This window comes from Cibotium barometz, chromosome 31, assembly GCF_041138505.1.
Source record: "Cibotium barometz isolate CiBa-2024 chromosome 31, ASM4113850v1, whole genome shotgun sequence".
Lineage (NCBI taxonomy): Eukaryota > Viridiplantae > Streptophyta > Polypodiopsida > Cyatheales > Cibotiaceae > Cibotium > Cibotium barometz.
Window position 1 is genome coordinate 55,189,944 of NC_141076.1, and position 23,624 is coordinate 55,213,567.

Sequence of the window (23,624 nt, forward strand, 5' to 3'; positions counted from 1 at the left end):
TTGAATGCATGTGACTTTCATGCCCTCCATGAGCACTTGCATACATATATCTGTCAAGCTTAGTGACTTGTGGAGAAGATGCATGTTGAGAGGTGACTGTCACCTCTTCCTTTTGCATAAAAGATTTCAGTCTTTGGGATGCGGGATCTCCATGCTTTAGACGAGGTGGATTTCTGAATTTCGGCTCTCCGTCGTTCCCCTCTTTGATATCACCTTTGCGGCAAGTGCCAACTCCCTTGGTTTCTTGCCCACTTCCCGTGCCATGGACTCAAAAGTTACATCTACCATTGCATCAGCCTTCCTGGCTTCAATAGCACTTTGCACATGGGGATCTTCATGCAAAAACTTTAACTCTTGCTCTTGAGCCTGCAAAAGTTTTCTCATATGTTCCATTTCAGCCCTCATTGCATCAGGCTCTTGTTCAAACATAACTGTCTTTCCTGGAGACAGTTGACCCTTTGATTCACTATCATTAACCCTTTCAAGGGGCTTGTGTCTTCCTCGCAGGGCATCAGACCCACGAGAGGCACTAGATGGACCCCTCGAATTTGGCACTTCCAAAGGGTTGCCTTGGCTGTCCATTGTGTTTAAGTGTGCTAAAAGCGGGATGTCCAGTACACTGGTTCGTTTCCCCACTAGAAAGAGGGAAACAACCGTGCTCTGATACCAATGAAACCGATCCCGTCGAGTGGGAAGACTCCGTTGGACACCCACACGCTTAATAGCACAACTTTAAAACCACAATTTGAAATGGACAACTTAATACAACTTGAAAATTGAAATGAAATGAAATGGAAAGATGGACACCAGCACTGGGGCTGGAACGGGCCGACCCCCCCCTCAATATATGATATATTTATTGGGAGTATTTAACAAATACAATGCTCCATGGGTTCCAAGAACTAGATGATGTCCATGTACATATGAAAACAGTACCAAACAAATAGATTTGAAGTCGACGTTCAAAGTAGACGTTCGAAGCAGAACAACCACTAGCGTGGTCCAATCTCTACGGTCCTGTGCTTTCATTGGACTTCGCGGAGAGCGCCTCCCTGGTGTTTTGAGACCACGCACAAACAGGCGCTCTCGTACTAACGCGTGGCTCTCCTGATCTTAGCACCTTTGGACCGAGGTTCTCCAATAGAGCTTGGACTACCCGGCACCGAACGGGTGTTACCGTGGGGAACGAATCCCTTATCAGATTTAACACAAAGTACTTTATTTAAATCTGAAAATTCACTTACTTGTGGATAGATGGAAGACCCATACCCGAGATATCTGTCTGTGTGCAGCTATTAGTGGAGGATACCAGGGATGTAGCCGCCTGACTGTAAGAATTCTCACACACAGTCGCCTGGCTGTAGATGAACACCTTGGCTACAAAGAGAAGATGGAGGTGGTGTAGTCACTTGCAGCCTGCTGGACAGAAGGAGCAGCCACTTACAGTCGCCTGCTGCTGGAGATGGCGTAGAGGAGCAGCCGACTGTGGAAGAGCAGAGGCGTGGTTTGTTTGTAGAAGTCGTCTGCAGCCTGTGTTGCTTGTAGTGCAGAAAATTCAGCCACTTATATAGACTTCAGCCGCCTGGTTGTGTGCAGCCATAAACAGCCGCCTGAGATAACTGGCGCAGAGAGGGCAGCCTGCTGGGTGTGCAGTTCAATTACGCCTGGCTGCACCCTGCGCAGCCCACCTGTAGGAGAGGAGGTGGCGTAGGCGCCTGCTGTAGACAGGGCAACCTGCTGGAAAAAAACAGGCGCAGCCACCTACAGCAAACACAGCCGCCTGTACTGGAGGAAAAGCAGAAGTGCAGCATGCTCAGCAGTCGCCTAGGTTGCCATGAGGAGGGGCAGCCTGAAATATGAAGCGTACCCCTGAAGCGAAGGAGATGTTTGCTTGATCATCTGCGTGGAGAGATAGTCGTGGTACTTCTTTTTATAAAATATTAAGTGAAGTAAACAAAAAGTGTTGGCTGGCTCCCCACGTTTGCGTGTGGGTGGCCAGATCCAAGGGGGTGTGGGTAGGTGACCATGCACCCACCCCCACACACACACTTAAGTGGGGCTCCCCAATGTGGCCCCTAAGTGGGTGCCCAAAGGGGGTGCCCACGTTTAAGTGAGTAAACAAGTGACCTTATAAACAAAAGGTTAGAATATGAAATATTAAAATAACATGTGCAATATACTTACCACCTGTTCACATGTACTAAAACTCGTCAGAAGACAGAGCAGGCTTCACGACTTCCTGGCAGGCGTCCCCGCTGAGTAAGTAACACGTCAAGCAGGCAAACACAAAAATACATGTCATGCGAAAACAGTTTCAAACATGCAAAACATGTGTGCATGTGCAAATAGTAACATGGACATATCTCCCGTTCATGGAACAAGTACAAAATGTTTGTCGGCACAAAAATGGCACGACGTAAAATATAAAAACCTGGTCTTCCTATGGAGTGACAGTCCCATAGGTAAGACACAGTTTCAGGCACGAGTCTCCCTATGGAGTGACAGTCCCATAGGTAAGACACGGCACGAATACTGGCTCTTCCATGGCGTGACAATCCCATGGGTCGAACACGGTCCAGGTCATACACGGGTGGCACCAGTCTGGCTCCTGTCCATACGATACCATCCTGCTAACACACGGGTGGCAACAGTCTGGCTCGCGTCCATGTCAGCAAAATACTGGCCTCTTCACATGAGACACTGGCCTGGCCTCAAGTGAACGAGACACAAAAACTGGAGATGGACCAAATGGTCGGCCAAGTGGTGACATTGGCCAATGGCATATTGCATGTAATCTTTGTGCCGATAAAGATTGAGTGTTGATGGAGAGCTTTGCTTGTTGTTGATGAAGAGCTTTGTTTGCTAATCTCTTAGCTAAGCCTTCCCACCCTCTTACCAAAGTTTAAAATCCAATGGCAAGAGTTGAGGCTATGTCTTCACTCCATGTACCTAATCCTCCGATGTACCACTTTTCCAAGGCACTCATGGCACACTGGATTCAAGACATGCTCCCCTTGGCTTCTCCACCAATTGCCAAGGTACCCTCACACATTCTAGATTCAATTGCATGAAATGTGGGGTACAAAGTGATGTGATAGGTGTGATTTGAACTTCAAAGATGTAGGTAGGATTACTTACACTGCTTTGCATGAACTCATGCACAATCCATTATTTCATTAGCATGTACTCATGCTATACTTTCCTTTCCCAAGCTCCATCATCCAAACAGTATCAACACCAATGCAACAATCAAGGTGAAGCAAATAGCATGTGGATTGGCATGTATCTTGATATTCCTAAGCATAAAGATGGCTTGAATGCCACTCCAATGATTGAAGAAGCATTAAATGATTCCAATGGTATATGGAATTGATCAAGAACTCCCAAACTTGAGAAGCATGGCTTGATTATTGGTCCATTTGAAGCATTAGCTTGCTTAATGGCACCATTAGTGAACCTAATGACGATTAGACAAGGGTAATGGCAAGTTGAAGTGGGCAATACCAAGGAATTAGGGTTTCCAAATCTCAAACCCTAAATCCCTTCCCAAATCAAGGAGAAATGTGGAAGATGAAGAGCTAATGTCAATAGACACTCACCCTTCGTCTCTTGAAATCTTGTATGCTTGTCAATGGTTGAAGTAGAAGCTAGCGTGGTGTGCTTGGCGGTGGTGCTTGGCTCTGGTTGGCGGCTCAGGCACGGTCCAACCATCCGCTACTCACCGTCCGCCGAGCCACCTGGAGTCGGGGCCTGGTGCTCTGCTGCGTGAGGGCTTGTCTCTCTCTCTACCCCCTAGTGAGGGTCAGCACGAGAACTGGGGGGAGGAACCATTGAAGGCGGTCTCCTGGATTGCCGTTGAGGGCAATCTCTAGCTAAGTGACCCATCTGTTTGCAAATGAAGCATTGGCCTGGGAGGCTAGCATACTGTACCGCTGTTGTATGGGGTCCCCACGGAGGCTAGGAATAGAAATACAATGCGGTACTGAATCCGGCGAGGCCACACAGATGCAGAGGGATGTGACTCCTACCCCCGTGAGGGCCGAGGCAGCGGTGGGGGAGGGACTCCATCACACTCCCAATGGCACCACCAATCACTAGGAGAGGAGGAAGGTACTCCTTGGCTTGGGAAGCAAATTGTCATTGGGAAGCCCGAAACGCCAGTCAATGGGTCAGACGCAGGATTGAAGCCGTGCTGCCACCAAGCAAAGAAGGCGCCATACGCAGTGCTAGGGGACTCAGCTGCATGACTCGGTTTGACGCCAATGGCGAGTTGAACTCCACGTGGTAGTATCATCGCCCTAGAGGGTGAATATATGTGAACTTTGCAGGTTCGCCAATGAGGCTGGCCCGAAAAGATCCCTGAGCTGTCCGCGCGTGGGGTGGCTACCAAAAATTTTGTAGACTAGGGTGGAGGCCTCACGTGAGGCAACAACCGTGGCAAGAACGTGTAGATCCGTTTCAAAGAAGGATTGAATTGAAAAAGCCCCAAATTTGATAAACCCTAAATTTTTTGAATCTACAAGTTTGTGATACGTTGAATAGACGGGTTGTTGGAGTGGAAGGCCAGCAAGGTTGGTGGTCGAAGGAGAGCATCAATTGAATTTGTGAAAGACACACAACCTCAAGCACAGAGAAAACGTGAAAGTGTTGGAAAAGATTGATGATATGAAATGGTAGTACAAGTGAGTACTAAAAAGCTTAGGGCTAAGTGCCCAACACACAAAGGTGTGTTCACACGAGGAAAAAACCTGTGTCCAGTCACAGGGAAAAAGTGCCCGTGAGTAAGCTAGGTTCACACCTGAACTAGCCGGGAGTGGACATGACCAACAAACCCCCTCAAGTGAACGGTGTGAACGGGTAGCAACAGGGTGATAAAGCTGTGAATGCTGCCCTGCACTGTGCTCCACAGTAAGAGTGATCAAGAGAGACCATGAACTGCAGTGCCAATGGGAAAAGCAAGCGCTATATGACGGGAAAAAGGAGAATCCCCAATGTCACAGCGCTAATGCTAGAGCACAGTAGTATATAAATGCATCGCCTGAAATGCATGTCAAAGATCATGTGGACATCAACTGCATGAAATCAAGAGGCATCGCATAATACCCCCCTGAAGGCAAGCATCCAAATGCCAAGGTGAATTGCATCCAAATCCACATCAATGACAACAAGAGAGCAAAGCATAGCTTTGTAATTGCACCAGTGATAAGCATAAAAAGAGGTAGCAGATATACACATGTGTAAAGGCAACATGATCTAGAAGTCATGCCTGTGAGAGATGCAAAATAAGCTGCAAGATAGAAACTCATCAATGGAGGATCCGATGAGGAAAAATCAGCAATAGTAGGGCTGATAAAAGTAAAAATTCAGCAATGGGAAAAGCTGAAAATCGGGAGAAAAAGTGGGGGCTCAGGGCAGGCATCAGCCAATGCTATGAGAGGATGGGTAAACTCTCAGTGATGCCATGATAGTGGCATGTATGGCAAGTGTAAAGATGCATAATCCCACAATGAATAATATACATGTGACATGTCAAAACCATGAGGGTAAGCCAACACTGGCCAAGTGTGTAAAAGGCACTACCAGTAAACATCACATGTGAGAGAGTGACAGTGTCAACACTGTAGAAACAATCTCGCTGCAAGGGAAAATAGCATAAAAGGCATCTCCAGTAGACATTAAGAGAAAGCGCCTAGCATAGACAAGCATAAGGGTCAACAAGCATAAGTGACCATGAGGCATCACCAATGCATGTGGACAAATAAAATCCTCCCCCCTGAAATGCATTTGCTAGACAATGCATACCAAGTAGTACTGACTAAAGGGCATAGTCATCAAAAGCAACGGCATTTGAAGACATCTCTGCAGGTGATGAAGATGTAGGGTCAAGGCTGATACATGTGTAGCCAAATTGGCCTGATCTGCACCTGTGGAAGAAGATGCCAGCTTCATCTTTTTTTCACTCTCAATACGCTTCCTGCATTCCTCTATGGTGTGCCTTGTTTTCCTGCAATAATTACAACTCTTTTTCTTTTCAGGCTTGTCCTTTGTCTTGGGAGGGTCCTGTCAGAATACGCAGCGGAGATGATGAGCAGATCTGGGAACACAAGAGCAAAAGCAAAAACGCAGGCAGAAAAACAGCACAAGAGAGAGAGAGATGTAGGGGTGTAACTGTGCTCTGATATACACAAGAAGATTCCGAATATGATACAAATAGTGGTATGGGGCTGGGGGCCTATATATATGCCCCCACATCAACAGTCGGCCTGCTGTAGGGCAGCCGACTGGACACAGAAATCCTCCACGACTGATAAATACAGTCGGCCAGCATCACAATAGGTCGGCCAGCAGCAGCAGAGGAGTCCCACGACTCATACAGTGCAGTCGGCCATGTCACAGATGCAGTCGGCCAGGCTCTGGGTCCACCTGCCACTACTAGACTGCCTCCCAAGTCACATAAAAAATGGGAAAAATAGGGAAAAAATACGGAGAGTGGGAAAAAATGATAAAACACCTCGAGCACACCCACAACAAAGGCCCTGGTGTATAAATCTAGATAGGAGATGACTTCTAACACCCCCTCTCAGCTCCTGGCTGTGTAACCAACCACTGGGAGCTGGGGTGCCGCCTGAGCAAATCCTGAGAGAGCGACTTCGTGAAGAGGTCCACCGTACTGTCCTCCGTCGAACAGAACTCTAGCAAGGTGTCATCAGCAACGATCTGTTCACGAACAAAGTGCCTCTGGATGACCATGGGTTCCTCCAGTGGAAGCCCAAACCTGCAATGTAACCTCCTGCTGCTCCGTAAAACTGCTCCTGGGCCATAAGTAGATCCCCTCGTGTCCGAATCTCCTCCCCAAACTGAGTCACTCCAACCGTGGAGTCGGACTCCATCCAACAATCCCCCTCCTGTGTACAAGAGTCCATGATCCTTCGCATGCCGCAGAAACCACATGAAACGCAATCGTGCCTCCCAAAGAGTCATCCGCAACCATGAGCTCAACCGCCTCATCAGGAAGCTCCCGTCCAATCTGGTGTCCCTCAACCAGATCAATGAACCATACAGCTTCTAAGTCACAGAAGCATCACAGTGCTCACAAGGATCAACACCTGTTACGGTGCACAAACAAGTCCTGGAAACCTGATGAAACCTGTCAACCACCCCCTCTGAATCCGGAACCACAAAGCTTGGAGAAACTACCTCCTTCTGCAAGTAATCACCTGCCACCTGCCTGGCTTTCCGAAAGGTACCCGTGGAAAGAACATCCTCATCTACTGGAGGTTCTATGTCCCGAACACTACGAGACATCAGAGCATAAGTGACCTGTTCAGCTTCCTTTGACTGACGAACACAAGAACTACCAACATTAGTACTGGAAAGTTCCTGCCAACTGCTACCATCTACTGGCAAGCTATCCACCACCTGGTCCTGGAAAGCCCGCACCTGCAGCGTATCCACACTTAAGTGGCCATTATCAGACTGCCACTCATCACAAACCTGAGAACCTGGGAGAGAGAGTGCTGAAAGCGTGTAAACTCCATTCTCCACTCCGCCTTCCCAAACCACTTGGCTTGTTGCTTTGTCCCGGAGAGCAACAAAATGCTCATCAAACTCCACCCGTACGCCAGTCTTGCAAACCTGATGCATTGACAACAGATGAAAGCCAAGTGCCGGAACATACAACACCTGGGAGGAGTGCTTTCTCCCTCTGCCATCGGGAACTATCTCCATCCTGCCCTCACTGTGAACTGGGATAGTGGACGTATCCCCAGTAAGAATGTGACCAAAAAGCTTGCAGAGATCTTGTAAACCGGAACGGGAAGGAGTCATGTGCCTGGAAGCACCACTATCGAGAATCCACTCCCGAGTATCCGTTGCGGAGAGTCCTCCAATCTCCTCCCTGCCTGAAGAAAATGAAGCATCGGTGTCCATCACCTCCAGGTGCACAAAAGCCGGAGTCCTCATGATTGCTGCTGAGGAATCTTCACCCTTCTCGGTCTTCCGCTTGGGACACTGCCTCCAATAGTGGCCTTTCTCGCCACAATCATTACAGGTCCTCTCTGCCTTCAGTTTCTCGCGGTCAGCGTCGGACTTCTTCTCAGAAGACTTCTCCGATGAAGCCTTCCCTTTGCCCGAGTTACGGCCTTTCGACCGTTGGCCAGTTAAGGCCTCCGAACCTCCACCCTGAGGAGGGTTCGTGAATCGTTCCTCGTGGTCCAAGACCATGGGCACAAGCTCCTCCCACGTGATGGTGCTGAGGCCGCACTGGTAATCAAAGAGGAGTAAAATGCTGAGTACGAAAAGGGCAAATGTGACAGCAACGTGATGGCCATGTCCTCTGACGATATCTCCTTCCTTCTGAAGAGCCTGCAGCTTGTTAATATGCTCCCGCATCGTCGACGACTTTGCAGGGCTCATAACCCGCATCTGTACTTCCAAGGAAATCCTCTTCATGGGCGATACCCTGTTGTAAAGTGAGGCCAAATGCTGCCATATACCTCTGGCCAGCGTCATGTGCTTTACATGATTGATTACCTGTGGTGTGCAGTTGAGGAAAATAAACGAACGGACCCTCTCGTTGACACGATCCCACATCTGTGTCTGGGCCTCCCGGTCCTTTCGGGTTGACGGTAACTCCCCTTCCTCTACTTCGGGCCGTGGAACACCAACAATGACGAAATCGGCGAGATCGTAGGACTCCAGAACAGAGTCCATCATCACCTTCCTTATGCCGTAGTTGCTCCCGTCCAACTGACGGTCCACCGGGAACGTGGGGAGTGTCGGGATCTTCACATGTCTCTCGGCCATCTCAAACAAATCTGCCATTGCGGGGATGTACTCTGAAAAGGGTGTGTGGGTGGGAACAAAGAAGAACTAAAACCTGCAAGTGGCTGTCCAGCAAATCAGCCCGCCTTCCTCTTGCTTCTCCTCTTCCCGAACAGTCCAAAACAGTCCACCAATCAGCCACAAAACAGTCCCCCTCTTGCTCACACAAATCCCAAGACCTATCTAGAGCCTAGGCTCTGATACCATGTTAGAATACGTAGCGGAGATGATGAGCAGAGCTGGGAACACGAGCAAAAGCAAAAACGCAGGCAGAAAAACAGCACAAGAGAGAGAGAGATGTAGGCGTGTAACTCTGCTCTGATATACACAAGAAGATCCCGAATATGATACAAATAGTGGTATGGGGCTGGGGGCCTATATATATGCCCCCGCATCAGCAGTCGGCCTGCTGTAGGGCAGCCGACTGGACACAGAAATCCTCCACGACTGATAAATACAGTCGGCCAGCATCACAATAGGTCGGCCAGCAGCAGAGGAGTCCCACGACTCATACAGTGCAGTCGGCCATGTCACAGATGCAGTCGGCCAGGCTCTGGGTCCACCTGCCACTACTAGACTGCCTCCCAAGCCACATAAAAAATGGGAAAAATAGGGGAAAAATACGGAGAGTGGGGAAAAATGATAAAACACCTCATAAGGGCGGGCACACCCACAACAAAGGCCCTGGTGTATAAATCTAGACAGGAGATGACTTCTAACAGGTCCGATGGGCTAGGTTTAGGCCCAGATCTATTCCCTCGAAAGGGAGCAGCCATTGCTGACTCAGCAGACATCATGTTGTTCCTGTTGGAACGAGATTGCTCTTCACTGAGCAAGAGAGTCACAAGGTTGTTAGAAGTGACGGCATTAGGTGCATTGCCAGCCAACAACCGTAGAGTGGTGCCAAATGTCTGATAAGAGTCAGGCAAATTACGCAAAACTGTCTGAACAAGATAGCCATCTGTCAAGACCTCATCAATGTTAATGAGCTGCTCTCGTAGGTCTTTCACATGCGTAAGGTACTGATTGATAGAGTCACCTTCAAGCATGTGGTCAGTCTCAAGCTTGCCCCGAGGTGCATTGCCAGTCAACAACCGTAGAGTGGTGCCAAATGTCTAATAAGAGTCAGGTAAATTACGCAAAACTGTCTGAACAAGATAGCCATCTGTCAAGACCTCATCAATGAAAATGAGCTGCTCTCATAGGTCTTTCACATGCGTAAGGTACTGATCGATAGAGTCACCTTCAAGCATGCGGTTAGTCTCAAGCTTGCTCCGAGGGTAAGCTACACGAGCCTCATTGCGACCTGAATACAACGCCGCCAAGGTATCCCAAACACCCTTTGCAGTGGTGCAAACGAATGTGTGGAATGATATGCCTGCGACACGAGAGAGCAATCAACGCATGGGCCTGAGCATCCCTAGCATCCCAAGTACGCTGCTGCTGAGTAGAAGGAGGAGTGAAATGAATGTATAAGTGAGTACTAAAAAGCCTAGGGCTAAGTGCCCAACACACAAAAGTGTGTTCACACGGGGAAAAAACCTGTGTCCAGTCGCAGGGAAAAAGTGCCTGTGAGTAAGCTGGGTTCACACCTGAACTAGCCGGGAGTGGACATGACCAACAGGTGTTGTGGCTGAGCAACCCAAGCTCGAGGTAGCGGCCCATACGCGGGGGGGCAGCTTGCAGGTCAACTTGCAGGTTTGTGATGCGTTGAGGAGATGGGTTGTTGGAGTGGAAGGCTAGTAGGGTTGGCTATTGAAGGAGAGCGGCAATGGGCGAAAGTTGTGGTGAACAGCTCTAGGCGAGACGGTGGGCAGCTGAGGTGGACACACAAGTGGCATAGGACAGCGTTGGCGGTGTTGGTGGTGATGATGTGGCTGGCTGAGCAAGCCGGGATGGAGGTAGTGGCGCATGCGGCTGGCTCACAGGTTGACCAGCTGACATGGCTGCTTAGGGTTTATAAAAATATTTTAAAAAAAGTATGACGAAGACATGGTGATTGAAAAGAGGCGTTCAATGTCGAGTTCCAAGGCGACTGCGTGGCAAGTGACTACAACAACAGTAGTAGGTTGGCGACTAGTAGCAAAACAGGCCAAGAGTAGGTGTTAGAAACGAGACCAGTAGGCAAGCAGGTTTTGACACCAATTGAAGGAGCTAGTGCTGCAAGGCCTAGGTTAGGGTTTTGGGCAGCCCATGGCTATGGGGTGGGTGAAACTCCATGGTGGAGAGAGAAAGAGAGTAAGGTGAACTGTAGAGAGAGAAAGAGAATCGATAGTGGCAAGAGAGAGAGGTAATTGCAGGGCACAATGATTATTGATTTGATTGATATGTTAATCACCAAGTACAATGCCTTTTGGTAGGTTTACAATCTTATCTTTTGACCCAAACAAATCACACTCACAAACACACACATGACACATGTCACACTTACCTTATCTAGATATAAGGGGATATTCACACCTAAACAGGTGTTCACACACATTCACATGAAAAAGTTTACACATGTACATACATAACCCTTTTAGGGGCTGTTCACACACAAATACAAGTGGGTACACAAACAGGATGGACACGTGTGAGACGGTACACACATGAGGTCTCCGAGTATCCAATAGTCACATCGCGATACGTAAATCTCCAGTGTTTTTCGCTTTGAACTGATGACATCATTTTATTGAAGGTTGCGGGTGCATTGGTAAGCCCAAAAGGCATTACTACGAACTCGTAGTGACCACGCTCTGTCCGGAAAGCTGTTTTTGGAATGATGGTAACCACTCTTTAGTGAAAAATTTTGCACTATCTAAACGCTCCAAAATGTACTCAATCCTTGGCATAGGAAACTTATTCTTAATGGTGAGTTTGTTCAATGCTCTATAGTCTACACAAAGGCATGCATACTTATCCTTGTTTTGGACAAATAGGATGGGTGCAGCAAATGGTGAGGAAGAAGGCCGAACGAATCTCTTGTGGATAAGAAATCAATGGGATGTCAAGAATGCTTCTATCCCCACGAATCATGACAGGCTTAGGAAAACCTTTACAGATAGTAAAAGTATCCTGGTCCCCAATCGGGAATAGGCTCATACTGATGATCACACCCCAAAAGAGGCGAGACGATGAACTCTCATTAGAATGGGGCCTTTTGAACTACAAAGGCAAACTGCTGTGCCTTCTGAGATATGTGGGTGCGGAGACCAGGTGTGAATCCATACACATCCAAATGATATGACACTAATGTACAACTCATTTTGTTAACCAACTGGGGAGAGATGGCGTCCTCAGAATTGCCCATGTCAAATAGGACTACAAACTGTTGGCCCTTGGCAGAGCCATAAGCTTGGATGAGGCTTTTCTGTGCAGCATCGTTGTCACTCTCCTACTTAGCATCAAATACCACGGATGGCATAGCATGCGTAGAAGGTAAAAGCTGAACTGCGTTTGTGGTAGAGGCGGGGCTGGAGGAGTTGGAGATGCTGTGGCAATTGTGGCAGAAGGAGCTTTGGAGGCTTGCTCTGCTTGCCATTTCTGGCAATCCTTCTTACCATGCCCGATGGTATGACAGAAAAAACATCTATTTTCTTACTGGTATTTCCGTTGCTTCTCTGGAGGAAGATAGCCTCCAGTGATGCCTGCTTTAGCCTTTTCCTAAGGGGTTTTCTTAGGCTTGGATTCCTTATCCTTCTTATCCCCTGAACTAGAGCTATCACTGCCGTCCTTCTTAGCATCTTTAGAAGATGCATTACCTTTTCTTGGCTGCGCAGCAGATTGTTGCTGCTGGGGTTTGGTACTAGACTGCGATGACTGCTTAGGCTTGCCTCCGTTCATCTTCATTTCTTCATTTTGAGCCAGTGTCAAAGCCCAGTCATATGTACTGGGTTCAAAGTTATGAACTGTGAACCGGGTATTAGGATCTAATCCACGAATGAATTGATCCATCTTGGTTTGCTCACATAACCCTAACCGTTGTGCTAAAGTCATAACCTTTCTGGAAAACTGAGCGCGGGTGACCCGTTCTTTTTGAGTCCATAGAACTCATCTGCCAGGTTGGTCATATACTTGGGGGGGGGGGGGGGGAGGGGGGGGGAAATCTGGTCTTTAGGTCATGGACAAATGTATCCCAACTAAAAGCTGTGACACTTGTGGTTTGGTCTGTATGAAGACTAGTCCAATGCTGCCACCAAGGGACTGCCTCACCTATAAGGTGGGGAGCCGCTACGTGGACTCTATCCTGAGGGTCTGTGATCCTAGCTAAAGGAAAATGAGCATTAAATTGATGAATGAATTGATTAACTGCTAAATGATCACACTTACCATCATACTTAGTAAAATTTGGTTGAGTTTGAATGACGGTAGTTGATGTCGCGGGTTGCTGGCTGGTGGCACCTATGGTTGGGGAAATTGAAGAGAGGTGTTGATATCTCAGATGTATGGCCTCCTTTTCCCTTTTCTCTTTGGTACTCCCGAGCGGCGAGTTTAGCTTGACACCGGTGTTCTTCAATTTTGCGTTGGGCTTCCTCATAGTCGTGTCTATTTGCTTTTTCTTCAGCTTCAGCTTTTTCTTCTCTCTGTCGAATCTCGTCTTCTCTTCTTTGTTGTTCCATTTGAAAGAAGAGGGAGATGTAGTTGGGGGTTGGAGAAGGTCGTGCTGCTGTTGTCTCCAAGAGTTGGAGACGCTCCATAAGCTGGTTCTAAGCTCTGAGTAGAGCTATGGAATCTGCGGTAGGCGGAAGAGAAAGATCTCCTTAGGGGGAGACATCTTCCTGCTGATGTGCTCTCTACCTCTGTAGACATGATGCTGAAGTTGGTGGTCGTGCCGGAACGCAATCTGACCATCCAAGGATGCCCTCACACTAGGATGCGGTGTGTGTGGACAAGCTGAATTTGATACCAATGTAACATGCAGCGGGAGTATTCGTAATTAAGGATCCTATCACACAAGTCTCACACCGGCTTCTGTATCCTGAGTTTCGCGAGTTTAGCAATCCACTTTTATGACTTCAAACCTTAAACAATTTAGAGAGAGATAGAAACTGTACACCAGATTGCGTTCCAAATTACCCACTGAAGGGCCTCCTATCCCGTTACTAGAATAGTATTTGCTTTTATTACTTTGAAGAGAATGACTTTGGATTGACGATAAGCCAAACACAAGATCTCGGAGGACCAAGAGTCGGGCTGAATTGTACACGGCTGTGGAAGCAACAATAATGACCGATCTCGAGCCTATTCACTCTTCCCAATGGAATGAGGGAAGGCTGCAAATCTGAGGCTGAGGTATGGTCTGTTTGGGACTGCTCTAAGCTATTTATGAATGCTGAAAATGAATGCATGCATGTGTGTTACCTTCTCCCAAGGGGCTGTAGCAAAACACTGATGTTATGCAATGCTGAAAAACTGCTTCAAGGCTGAAAACGCAAGGATGATGAAGCCTTAGGCTGGCCGGCTGCTGGGTATGCTGAAAAACGCAAGGATGATGAAGCTCTGATGCGGGCCGGCTGCTGTGTATACTGCGTTTTGGTTGTATGCTCCTAGATACTCAAGCGTTGATGCTCCAGTAGGCTGATGGCTGAATCGCTTGATGATGGATGATGGAATGGTGCAAAGCAAGCCTATTTATACTAACTATGAGCTGGTCGGCTGGCATTTAATGCTGGCCGTCTGTAGCATAAATTGCTACACGACTTGTTCATCATGGATAATGGTATTAAATGCTAGAAAATATGGAAATTTCAAGGCTTTTGCAATGGTCTATGTGCAATGGGTGAATGACATGCAATATGCAGAGTGCTTTTTGATGCAAACCCTAGGGTTTCTAATATTGTACAATGTTGCACTGATGATGATGAGCCATCTTGTCACCATGCACTATAGTGCAGAGTGCATGTGACAAACCCTCTCTTCAGAGTGCTTAGTGGCCACCCCCTCGGTGCTCGATCTCACATTGCTTGGGGGCTCCTTTGTAGGGGCCCAACTTAGTCTTTGGGAGAGTGGGCTAGCGTTATGAGCCCAACGACGCCCCCCCCCCCCCCCCCTTGGAGACATAGGACAGATGCCTTGCGGGGATCATGGGCAGAGACAAGATTACCCTGAACATTGATTCAGTCATCCCCCCTGACTGGCAAACCCCTCTTCAGGATCCCGCACTCCCTTTGTGGCTCGGAGTCTTCACTCCCCATGATCAGCTGCTCAGTCACTCGCCATCAGTGCCACGTACAGACAGTCGCCTTCAGCTGCACAGACAGCTGTTCCGTACACTGCTCCGTACAAGTTCGCTTGCCCTGCCCGTACAGTTCCACGCCATCAGCTGCCTTCGCCTGTTCTGTTCTGTACCCTGAAGCTGTCCGTGCCAGTTCGCCACTAGCTGTCCGTGCAAGTTCGCCACAAGCTGTCCGTACTGGTTCGCCTTCTCTGTCCGTACTGTTCGCCATAAGACTGCCCTGCTCCGAACAAGCGCCTGCTCTGCTCAGTACACTGCTTCGTACAGCAGACAGCAGGGCGACTAGCACCTGCTGCCTATACTTGCAGCTCCGTACAGTTCTTGCAGCTCCGTACAGTCGACTAGTACCTGCTCTGCTGCTGTTCCGTACAGCGTACAGCCGAGTGTACCTGCAAAATCTCTTGGGTAAAAATTTACAGCTTTACATGTTTTGAAATTTGGGCATTTTCTCTGTGAGAGTTTTTCTGGCAGATACAAGGAGGTTTTCTTGCAAAGAAACCTCTACAGGCTTTTTGCAAGGCTTTGGGGTGCAGAAATTTTGGGCATTTTGGCACAGTGTGAGCCACTTTTGTTGCTCTACTCAGTCAGTGGTGCATTGTTTTGCACATTCAGAGGATTGAGAGTGCAAGCATATTTGGGTCAGTTGTACTCAGTGGAGTACAGTTGCTTTCAGGGTTGTTGCTTTTGGGTTTTTTTGATACACAGGTACAACATTGTGCACTGGCATAATGGCAAATCAACAGCAGAGTGATGTGTTCACGTACTTGTCTAAGGAAGACAAGCTGGATGGTATGAATTACTCCTTGTGGAGTTTTATGCTAAGAAATGTGCTCGTGGCAAAAGGTCTTTGGGATTTTGTTAGTAGTGATGAACCATGTCCAGCTCCATTGGCTCTAGATAGTAGTAGACTCCTCCCCAAGGGGGTGCTCGTGGAAGAGGACAATAGGCACAGGCACCAGGTCAGCCACTGCCTGTTCAAAGAACAAATGCCCAAAAGACATGGGATGCCAAGGATGCACAAGCCTTATCACTTATTGCATTGTCAGTACAGAGGTCTATTACACCTCATATTCGTTCAGCTGGCTCTTCACGGAATGCATTGGTGACTTTGGAGCAAATGTATGCTGCTCGTAATGAGGCACGGATCTCATTTTTGAAAAGAGAGCTGGAAAATCAGAAGATGCATGAAGGAGATGATATGTCTAGCCACTTGAACAAGCTGCAGGATTTGAGAGAGCAACTCATCAATGTGGATGAGATTATTCTTGAGACACAGCTTGTATCCACCTTCTTAAACTCTTTGCCAAGATCCTACTTGGCTTTTCATACCTCTTTGAACCTCAGCATGAGGAATGCTATTGAGCCCCTAAAGTATCATGAACTTGTTGCTCTCTTGTTACAAGAAGAGCAAATCAGGAAGAACATGAACATGAACACAAGTGCTGAACAAGCATTTGTGATAGGTCAAAAAGGGAAAGGCAAATCTCAGCCAAAGAGTTCAAATCAGAATTCAGGTGATGGTGGTTCATCTCAGGATACCAAGAAAGGTGATGGACAGCCCAAGAAGAAGGGCAAATGCCATTACTGTAAGAAGTCAGGTCACTACATCACAGTGTAGGAAGAGGATTGCCAAAGAGAAAGCGAAGGAATTTGGGATGTTTGTAAACGATGCCTCTAAAGCTCCTCCGGAGACTGCTTCCTTTGTTGAAGACAGGGATTACTGTTTCTACACATGCAGTTATGATGCCTCTTGGTCTTCACAGGCACTCAGTGTGACTGAGCATGCATGTACTTGGTATTTTGATAGTGGTGCTTCAAAGCATATTACATCTCGCAAGGATTTGTTTTGTAATGTATGCCCTGCCCCTGTTGGCAAGACCGTGCAGTGTGCTAATAATGCTTCATATCCAGTTCGTGGCATTGGGGAGATTCAGCTCACAGCCATTGATGGCTCTATTCTTCGCGTTACAGATGCCTTATATGTACCAGGGATAAAGAAGAATCTGTTGTCCATTTCTTCTTTAGCACTGTGTGGTATGCAAGTCAACTTTGATGATGACAAATGCATGGTCAGAGACAAAGCTAATGCCTTGACCTTGATGCTTACTGGTACATTATGTCATGGACTCTATCAGTTGGATGCATTTCAGCCAGTGGATCAGTCTGCTTATAATGCATTCACTCTTACTCCAGCTATGGTTGATGCGGAGTTATGGCATGCTCGCATGGGACATGTAAATTTTGGTAGTCTTATGCTTATGCAGCGACATAACATGTTGACAGACCTACCTCTTATGGAGAAGCCTCCAGATCACATATGTGAAGGATGTATTTTGGGAAAAATGCATCGGTTTTCCTTTCCTCGTGATCAGGCTCTACGAGCAACTGCAAAGTTGCAGCTTATACACAGTGATCTTTGTGGTCCCATGCAGACGAAGTCATTAGGAGGTTGCTTCTATTTTGCTACATTTATTGATGACTTCTCTTGTATATGCTGGGTCTATCTGTTGACACAGAAATCACAGGTATATGATGCATTTTTGGCCTTTGTAAGTTAAGACCCTCCGTTCTGACCCGGGGAGGGGGGGGGGGGATATGTGTCACACTTGTTGAATTCCTTTCTTGAGAGTAGAGGTATCAAGCATCAGTATACTACTCCTTATACTCCACAACAAAATGGGGTTGCAGAAAGGAAGAATCGGTCACTCATGGAGATGGCCAGATGTATGTTAAAGGCTAAGAAGCTACCACATGTCTTTTGGGTGGAAGCTGTTACGGGTGCTTGTCATATTTTGAATTGATGTCCCACAAAGGCATTGGTTTCCATTACTTCTTTTGAGGGTTGGCATGGCCGCAAGCCTTCGATATCACATTTTCGTACTTTTGGGTGTCTTGCATATGCACACATACCCAAAGAGTTGAGGAGGAAGTTGGATGATAAAGCCACAAAATGTATTTTTGTTGGGTATAGCCGTGAGAGCAAGGGCTACCGGTTATATGACCCACTATCCAAGAAGATATTCACTAGTCGGGATGTGATTTTTGATGAAAAATCAGAATTATCCATGGCTAATTATGATGCAAATCAGGCTGAAAATGATGTGTTTGAAGGCTTACTACCTATGGAGTTTCATTCCACAGTTGGTGATCCAACCCATGAGGGTGCAGGGCAGCCAGCTAATCATGAAGGTGGTGCAGAAATTCAGCAGGAGATTGAGCCAGAAGTTGAGCCACATATGGGACAATAGGCTCCACAGGTCAGACATATACCTAGATGGTATTTGAGGACATTACAGGACAGCCATCTAGAGACTCCTCTTGCTAGCCGTACTCGTAGGGAGACACGGACCAATGAGCATGCACACATCATGGATTTAAATATGGTTATGGCAGCAAGTTTACAGGATGATGATGAGCCTGATTCAGTTGTGGATGCATGAGACAATGTGCATTGGAACAAAGCCATGCAGGATGAAATTGATTCTATTAAAAAGAATCAAACATGGGATTTGGTTGATCTGCCCAAAGGCAAGAAAGCCATTGGTACTAAGTGGGTCTATAAGTTGAAAAGACATGCAGATGGATCCATTGATAGGTACAAAGCCCGTCTAGTTGCAAAGGGCTATGCACAGAAGAAGGGCATTGATTATGAGGAGACATTTGCTCCTACATCCCGTATGTCAACACTTAGGAGTGTCATTGCATTGGCTGCACATCGTGGTTGGGTTGTTCATCAGTTGGACATTAAGACTTCTATCCTACATGGGGACCTCGAGGAGGAAGTTTATGTACATCAGCCCATAGGTTTTGCAGAACATGGTCATGAAGGGAAAGTATGCAGGCTGAAAAAGGCCTTGTATGGTTTGAAACAAGCTCCACGAGCTTGGTATGCAAAGATAGATGCTTTTCTGCTCACTCAAGGCTTTGTGAACAGTCCATCAGAAGCCACTTTGTATGTAAAGAAAGAAGAGAAAGATCTGCTGGTCATTAGTCTTTATGTAGATGATCTTTTGCTCATGGGATCAAATGATGACAAAATTGCAGCTTTTAAAGAGATACTGCAACAGACATTTGCCATGTCTGATTTGGGGCTCGTACACTACTATTTGGGCATACAGTTTGTGTAGGATAACAGAGGCATTGGGTTGTTGCAATCTCGGTATGTTGCTAAACTTCTGGAGAAGTTCAAATTTCAGGATTGTAAGCCTATCAGCACTCCTATGGAGCATGGGATGAAACTGTCACTACAAGATGAGAGTATTTTATTTGATGCCACTACATATGCTCAGGTTGTTGGATGCCTTATTTACTTGTGTACTACACGGCCAGATATTCAGTATGCCGTATCTCAGTTGAGCAGATTTATGCACAGCCCGCGATTGTCACATTGGCAAGCTGTGAAGCGTGTATTTCGGTATTTGCAGGGTACCTTGTCTCTTGGATTGCTTTATCTTGAGGGGGGTGACATGCAGCTATATGCTTACAGCGATTCAGATTGGGGTTGGTGATTTTGATACCAGACATTTCACTAGTGGAAATTGTTTCTTTCTTGGCTCTTCATGTATTTCTTGGCTAAGCAAGAAACAGACCACAGTGGCCACTTCGTCTTGTGAGGCAGAGTACAGAGCAGCCTACACTACTACCGTTGAGTGTGTCTGGCTACGTCGTCTTATGACTGATATGGATATTTCAGTGGAGGAGCCTACACCTATCTATACTGATAGTCAGAGTGCCATTGCCGTGGCCAGGAATCCTGTGTTTCATGCTCGCACGAAACACATTTAGATTCACTATCACTTTGTTCGGGAGAGACTCCAGGCAGGTGATATCAGTCTGATTTACTGCCCTACAGATCAGAATGTGGCAGACATCTTCACCAAGACATTACCACGTCCGAAATTCGAAGCATTCCGCATTGCTTTGAATTTGTTTCCTTTTGGTGGATGATGTATAGTGATCACATATCACTCCAAGGGGGTTTGTTGGGTTTTATGCTGTGTATGCACCCAAGGGAGTGCTAGTGATCATCAGTAGGTTACTGGGGCACTTTTTACTTCAATTAGTGGAGGTTTTTCCCCCCAGTTTAGCTTAGTTTCACTTATAGTGATTTATAAGTGATTTGGTTCACCTGGCACTATTTATGGCCAGACCATGTGAACACACTATTAGGTCACATCTTTTATGTGGCTATCAATATATGAGCAGTCGTGTTCCTCTCTCTCACTCTCACGTTTCCTGTTAGTGTGCCTTTCAAACCCTAACCCTAACAACTCAAACCCTACAATATATGGTGGGCTTGTTGCAGCGAAGCCATTGAGGGCGTCCCCCTCCCCCCCTGATTCCATCAGAGCTATTTGGACTGATGACACATGGTGCCAGGGACCCTTTCTTTCTGAGTGGGATGGCGGGAACGTTCGGCACTACAGGCCTGCTTGTTTGGCTCCCCCACCCAAAAAAAAAATCCCGTTGTGTGTCCCTCCGAGAGTGGCCAGCCAAGGAGAGATTACCCTCCCCCAGATTGTCCCCACCTCATTTGAGGGTTCTGAGCTTACGTAGCCTATGGCTGTTTGATCATAACTAATAGAAGGGTCTTTTCTCTGGAAAAAAAGAAACGAAAAAAAGAAAGGCCCCTCTCCCCTTTTCTTTTCCACCATCTATGCCATTAACCTTCTTATGCAGTATATTCAAACGGTTGACCATTGCTGCAGGACAATGTTTTTGTTCACCTGCTATGTTCCATACAGTATCGCATCCTGCGGGAAAATGCTGATGATGCTTTTTATGAGCTTCAGAATCCGAAAGAACAAATCCAGGCATATGTGTTTGATGGTGAGTTTTGATTTCATGGACTTGTTTAGAAACTTTCATGTAGGCTCTCTTAGGTGTATAATTAATCTTGACAATGTGTCTTTGTGCAGTTATCAGAGCTTCTGTGCCCAAACTGGATCTGGACGAATTGTTTGAACAAAAAGGCGAGGTGGCAAAAGCTGTATCAGAAGAGCTTGAAAAGGTCTTTGGCCAAACTGAATTCTCTCTCTTTCTCTCTCTCACACACACACACACACACACACCCACACCCACCCACACACACCCTCACACACACCCACACACAGAAACAAAGAATGTTATTAAATGCCCACGAAGGACCCGAAGGGTATATGAGACCAAAAAGCTGTTACAACTATATGAAGTCATTTGTGTTGATGTATGCTTGTCTATTTGCAGGTATAAAGTCATTTAGAACGTGTTTGATGTATCCTTTGTCTATTTGCAGGTAATGAGTGCATATGGCTATAGCATTGAACAAACTTTGATAGTTGATATCATACCAGATGATGCTGTGCGGACCGCTATGAATGAAATCAATGCTGGTACAGATTACACTTTTCATCTCGATTCTCTATGCAGGTCTCTTTGTTTCTTAGTTCTGAAGTATGAATTATTGACGGTTTCCCCAGCCCAAAGATTAAGAGTGGCATCTGAGGCGAAAGGAGACGCAGAGAAGATCCTTCAAGTTAAACGTGCAGAAGGAGAGGCAGAGTCAAAGTATCTAGCTGGTGTTGGAGTTGCCCGTCAACGTCAAGCTATAACAGATGGACTGCGAGAGAGTGTTGTTACCTTTGCTAACGGCGTTCATGGGGCTACTCCGAAAGATATAATGGATATGGTGATGCTTACGCAATATTTTGATACCATGAAGGACATTGGAGCCTCTTCAAAGAATACAACCCTTTTCATACCCCATGGACCTGGTCATGTGAATAATGTTGCTGAGGAAGTTCGCTATGGATTATTACAAGCAAAAAATGCAAATAAGTAATTAACCACTAGTTATAGCTACCATCTTAGGTAAATATGAAATGTAATTGGGAATGCTCCTAGTTGACCCTTTCTTTGACAAACTAAAATGTAGTGAGAAAGAAAGAAAGAAAGCTATATTTACGTCTTATAAAAGGCCTGATGGGCCTATGAGACAAAAGATGATTACAAGTATCCATGGAATATCATCGTCATGGAAAACTGAAACAAAACTGAAATTGAAACTGGAAACCTAGTAACTGAAGCTGAGTCCTAGGTAAATGCTCAGAACAAATGGGGGAGCATGCTATGAAGTATACAAGAATGATCATAATGCACTCTATCCCAAATCTATGGAGGAGGGGTCCATGGAGGAGATCCATCATCAGGCAGGAGAGGATGACCACAAGATCTGAAATAGTGAAGAGAGGCTAAGAAGAAGAGGCATCCATCATATCGGTGACATGTAAGGATCACATCGATCTGGGCCAGATGGACTGGTGGTGGTCGTGGTCCAGGGGGCCGAGGTCGTCTCGCAGCTCGGAGCATTGTGGCTCGCGGAAGAGTGACCCCTATGCTCCTGGATACTGTCCTGGTATGATAAATTGTTGGATCTGCTGGTGGAGAAGTTACAGTGTGTTGGGGCTGGAAGAAGCTGGTGATCTTGAGCTGGGCTGAACTAGCTCTTGAGATCTGTGCTTTGAGGTGGTTTATAGCTCCAGCAAGAGCCCTTTATCTATGGTCTGGATAATCCATGATACGGCTAGTATGACCGAACCCCTCTTTGAGAAGGCAATGGCACCCCGACTGAGCATTGGCATGCATGATGGTCCTCGGACTCCACTTCTCTGTTGCATAATGTTCAAATCCTGTCCTCTCTGGGTACCCTCATTGCTTTGCCGGCCTCGATCTCTAGGATGAAACTTGGAGCTGGCCAGTGGCAATCCTCATGGCATCTTGACAGGGAAGGGCCGCCCCGGGTTAATCCAAGTGTCCCGAGTATGACCCAGACTCACCATACCTCTTGCAGCAGTCACCTGTGAAGACTCCAGGGCTAGGCGAGAGAGTCATGTGGGGTCTGTGCTCCGAGGTATTCTTGCCTGGCCATCGCCTATGTATCACATATTACACCCCCATTATGGTACTGGTTGGAGCTAGACAGATCTGCATTGCATTCTTGTATACCCTACGCATATAGGTTGCATTCTGAGCCTCTAGCAGTAGTGCTCCATCCATCACACCCCCCCACTAGCTCAGTACTTTCATACTTTATTTCATGTTCATTTTGTCCTTTTTTTTCTGGACATCCAGAAGACATTGACAGTTGTACAATGATTTCTCATAGGTCGAGTTCGGCCTCTAGTAGACATAAATACAGCTTTCTTTCTTCTTTCTCTTTGTGTTTGTATATAGGTAACTGTCTGGAAGAGTGTCTCTATAACCATGGGAGATGTAGCAAACTCCCCTTGAACGATACGGTGTGGGACAGATTGTTTGTTTTGCAAATCATCTGTGATGGCATGAGGATTAGAGGCCGCTCAATCTGCTGCCAGACTGCTGAGGATAATCCCGGTGCCCAAATACATCATCGTTGGAGTGACCAAGGTGTCAAAGAGCCACCCCTTCGTCTAGGGTTCCTGGAAGGCACTGGCGCTTGTGGAGGGTTAGTGCTGCATATGCTCTAGTCAACCTATCTGCCACATGGAGAAACGTCCCCCCATACTGGTGAAGGTAACCCCAAGGTAGACATAAGACCTAGTCACCTCCACTCTACTGCCTCTGTATG

The 23,624-nt window shown here is 46.9% G+C and overlaps 1 protein-coding gene across 4 annotated transcripts in view; it reads left to right on the top strand.

Annotated features, from left to right (window-relative positions):
- Positions 1–21,942, top strand: part of LOC147621063 (hypersensitive-induced response protein 4-like) — a 43,460-nt gene extending 21,518 nt beyond the window's left edge. For 2 of the 4 annotated variants that reach the window (XM_086825316.1, XM_086825315.1), the window contains 4 exons: positions 20,749–20,869; positions 20,959–21,050; positions 21,315–21,411; positions 21,499–21,942. In XM_086825316.1, the coding sequence (XP_086681442.1) occupies positions 20,749–20,869; positions 20,959–21,050; positions 21,315–21,411; positions 21,499–21,860 (672 nt within the window). In that variant the 3' untranslated portion in view covers positions 21,861–21,942. The remainder of the gene's footprint in view (positions 1–20,748; positions 20,870–20,958; positions 21,051–21,314; positions 21,412–21,498) is intronic. The other 2 variants (XM_086825318.1, XM_086825317.1) reach the window with 1 other exon arrangement.
- The last annotated feature ends 1,682 nt before the right edge of the window (positions 21,943–23,624 follow it).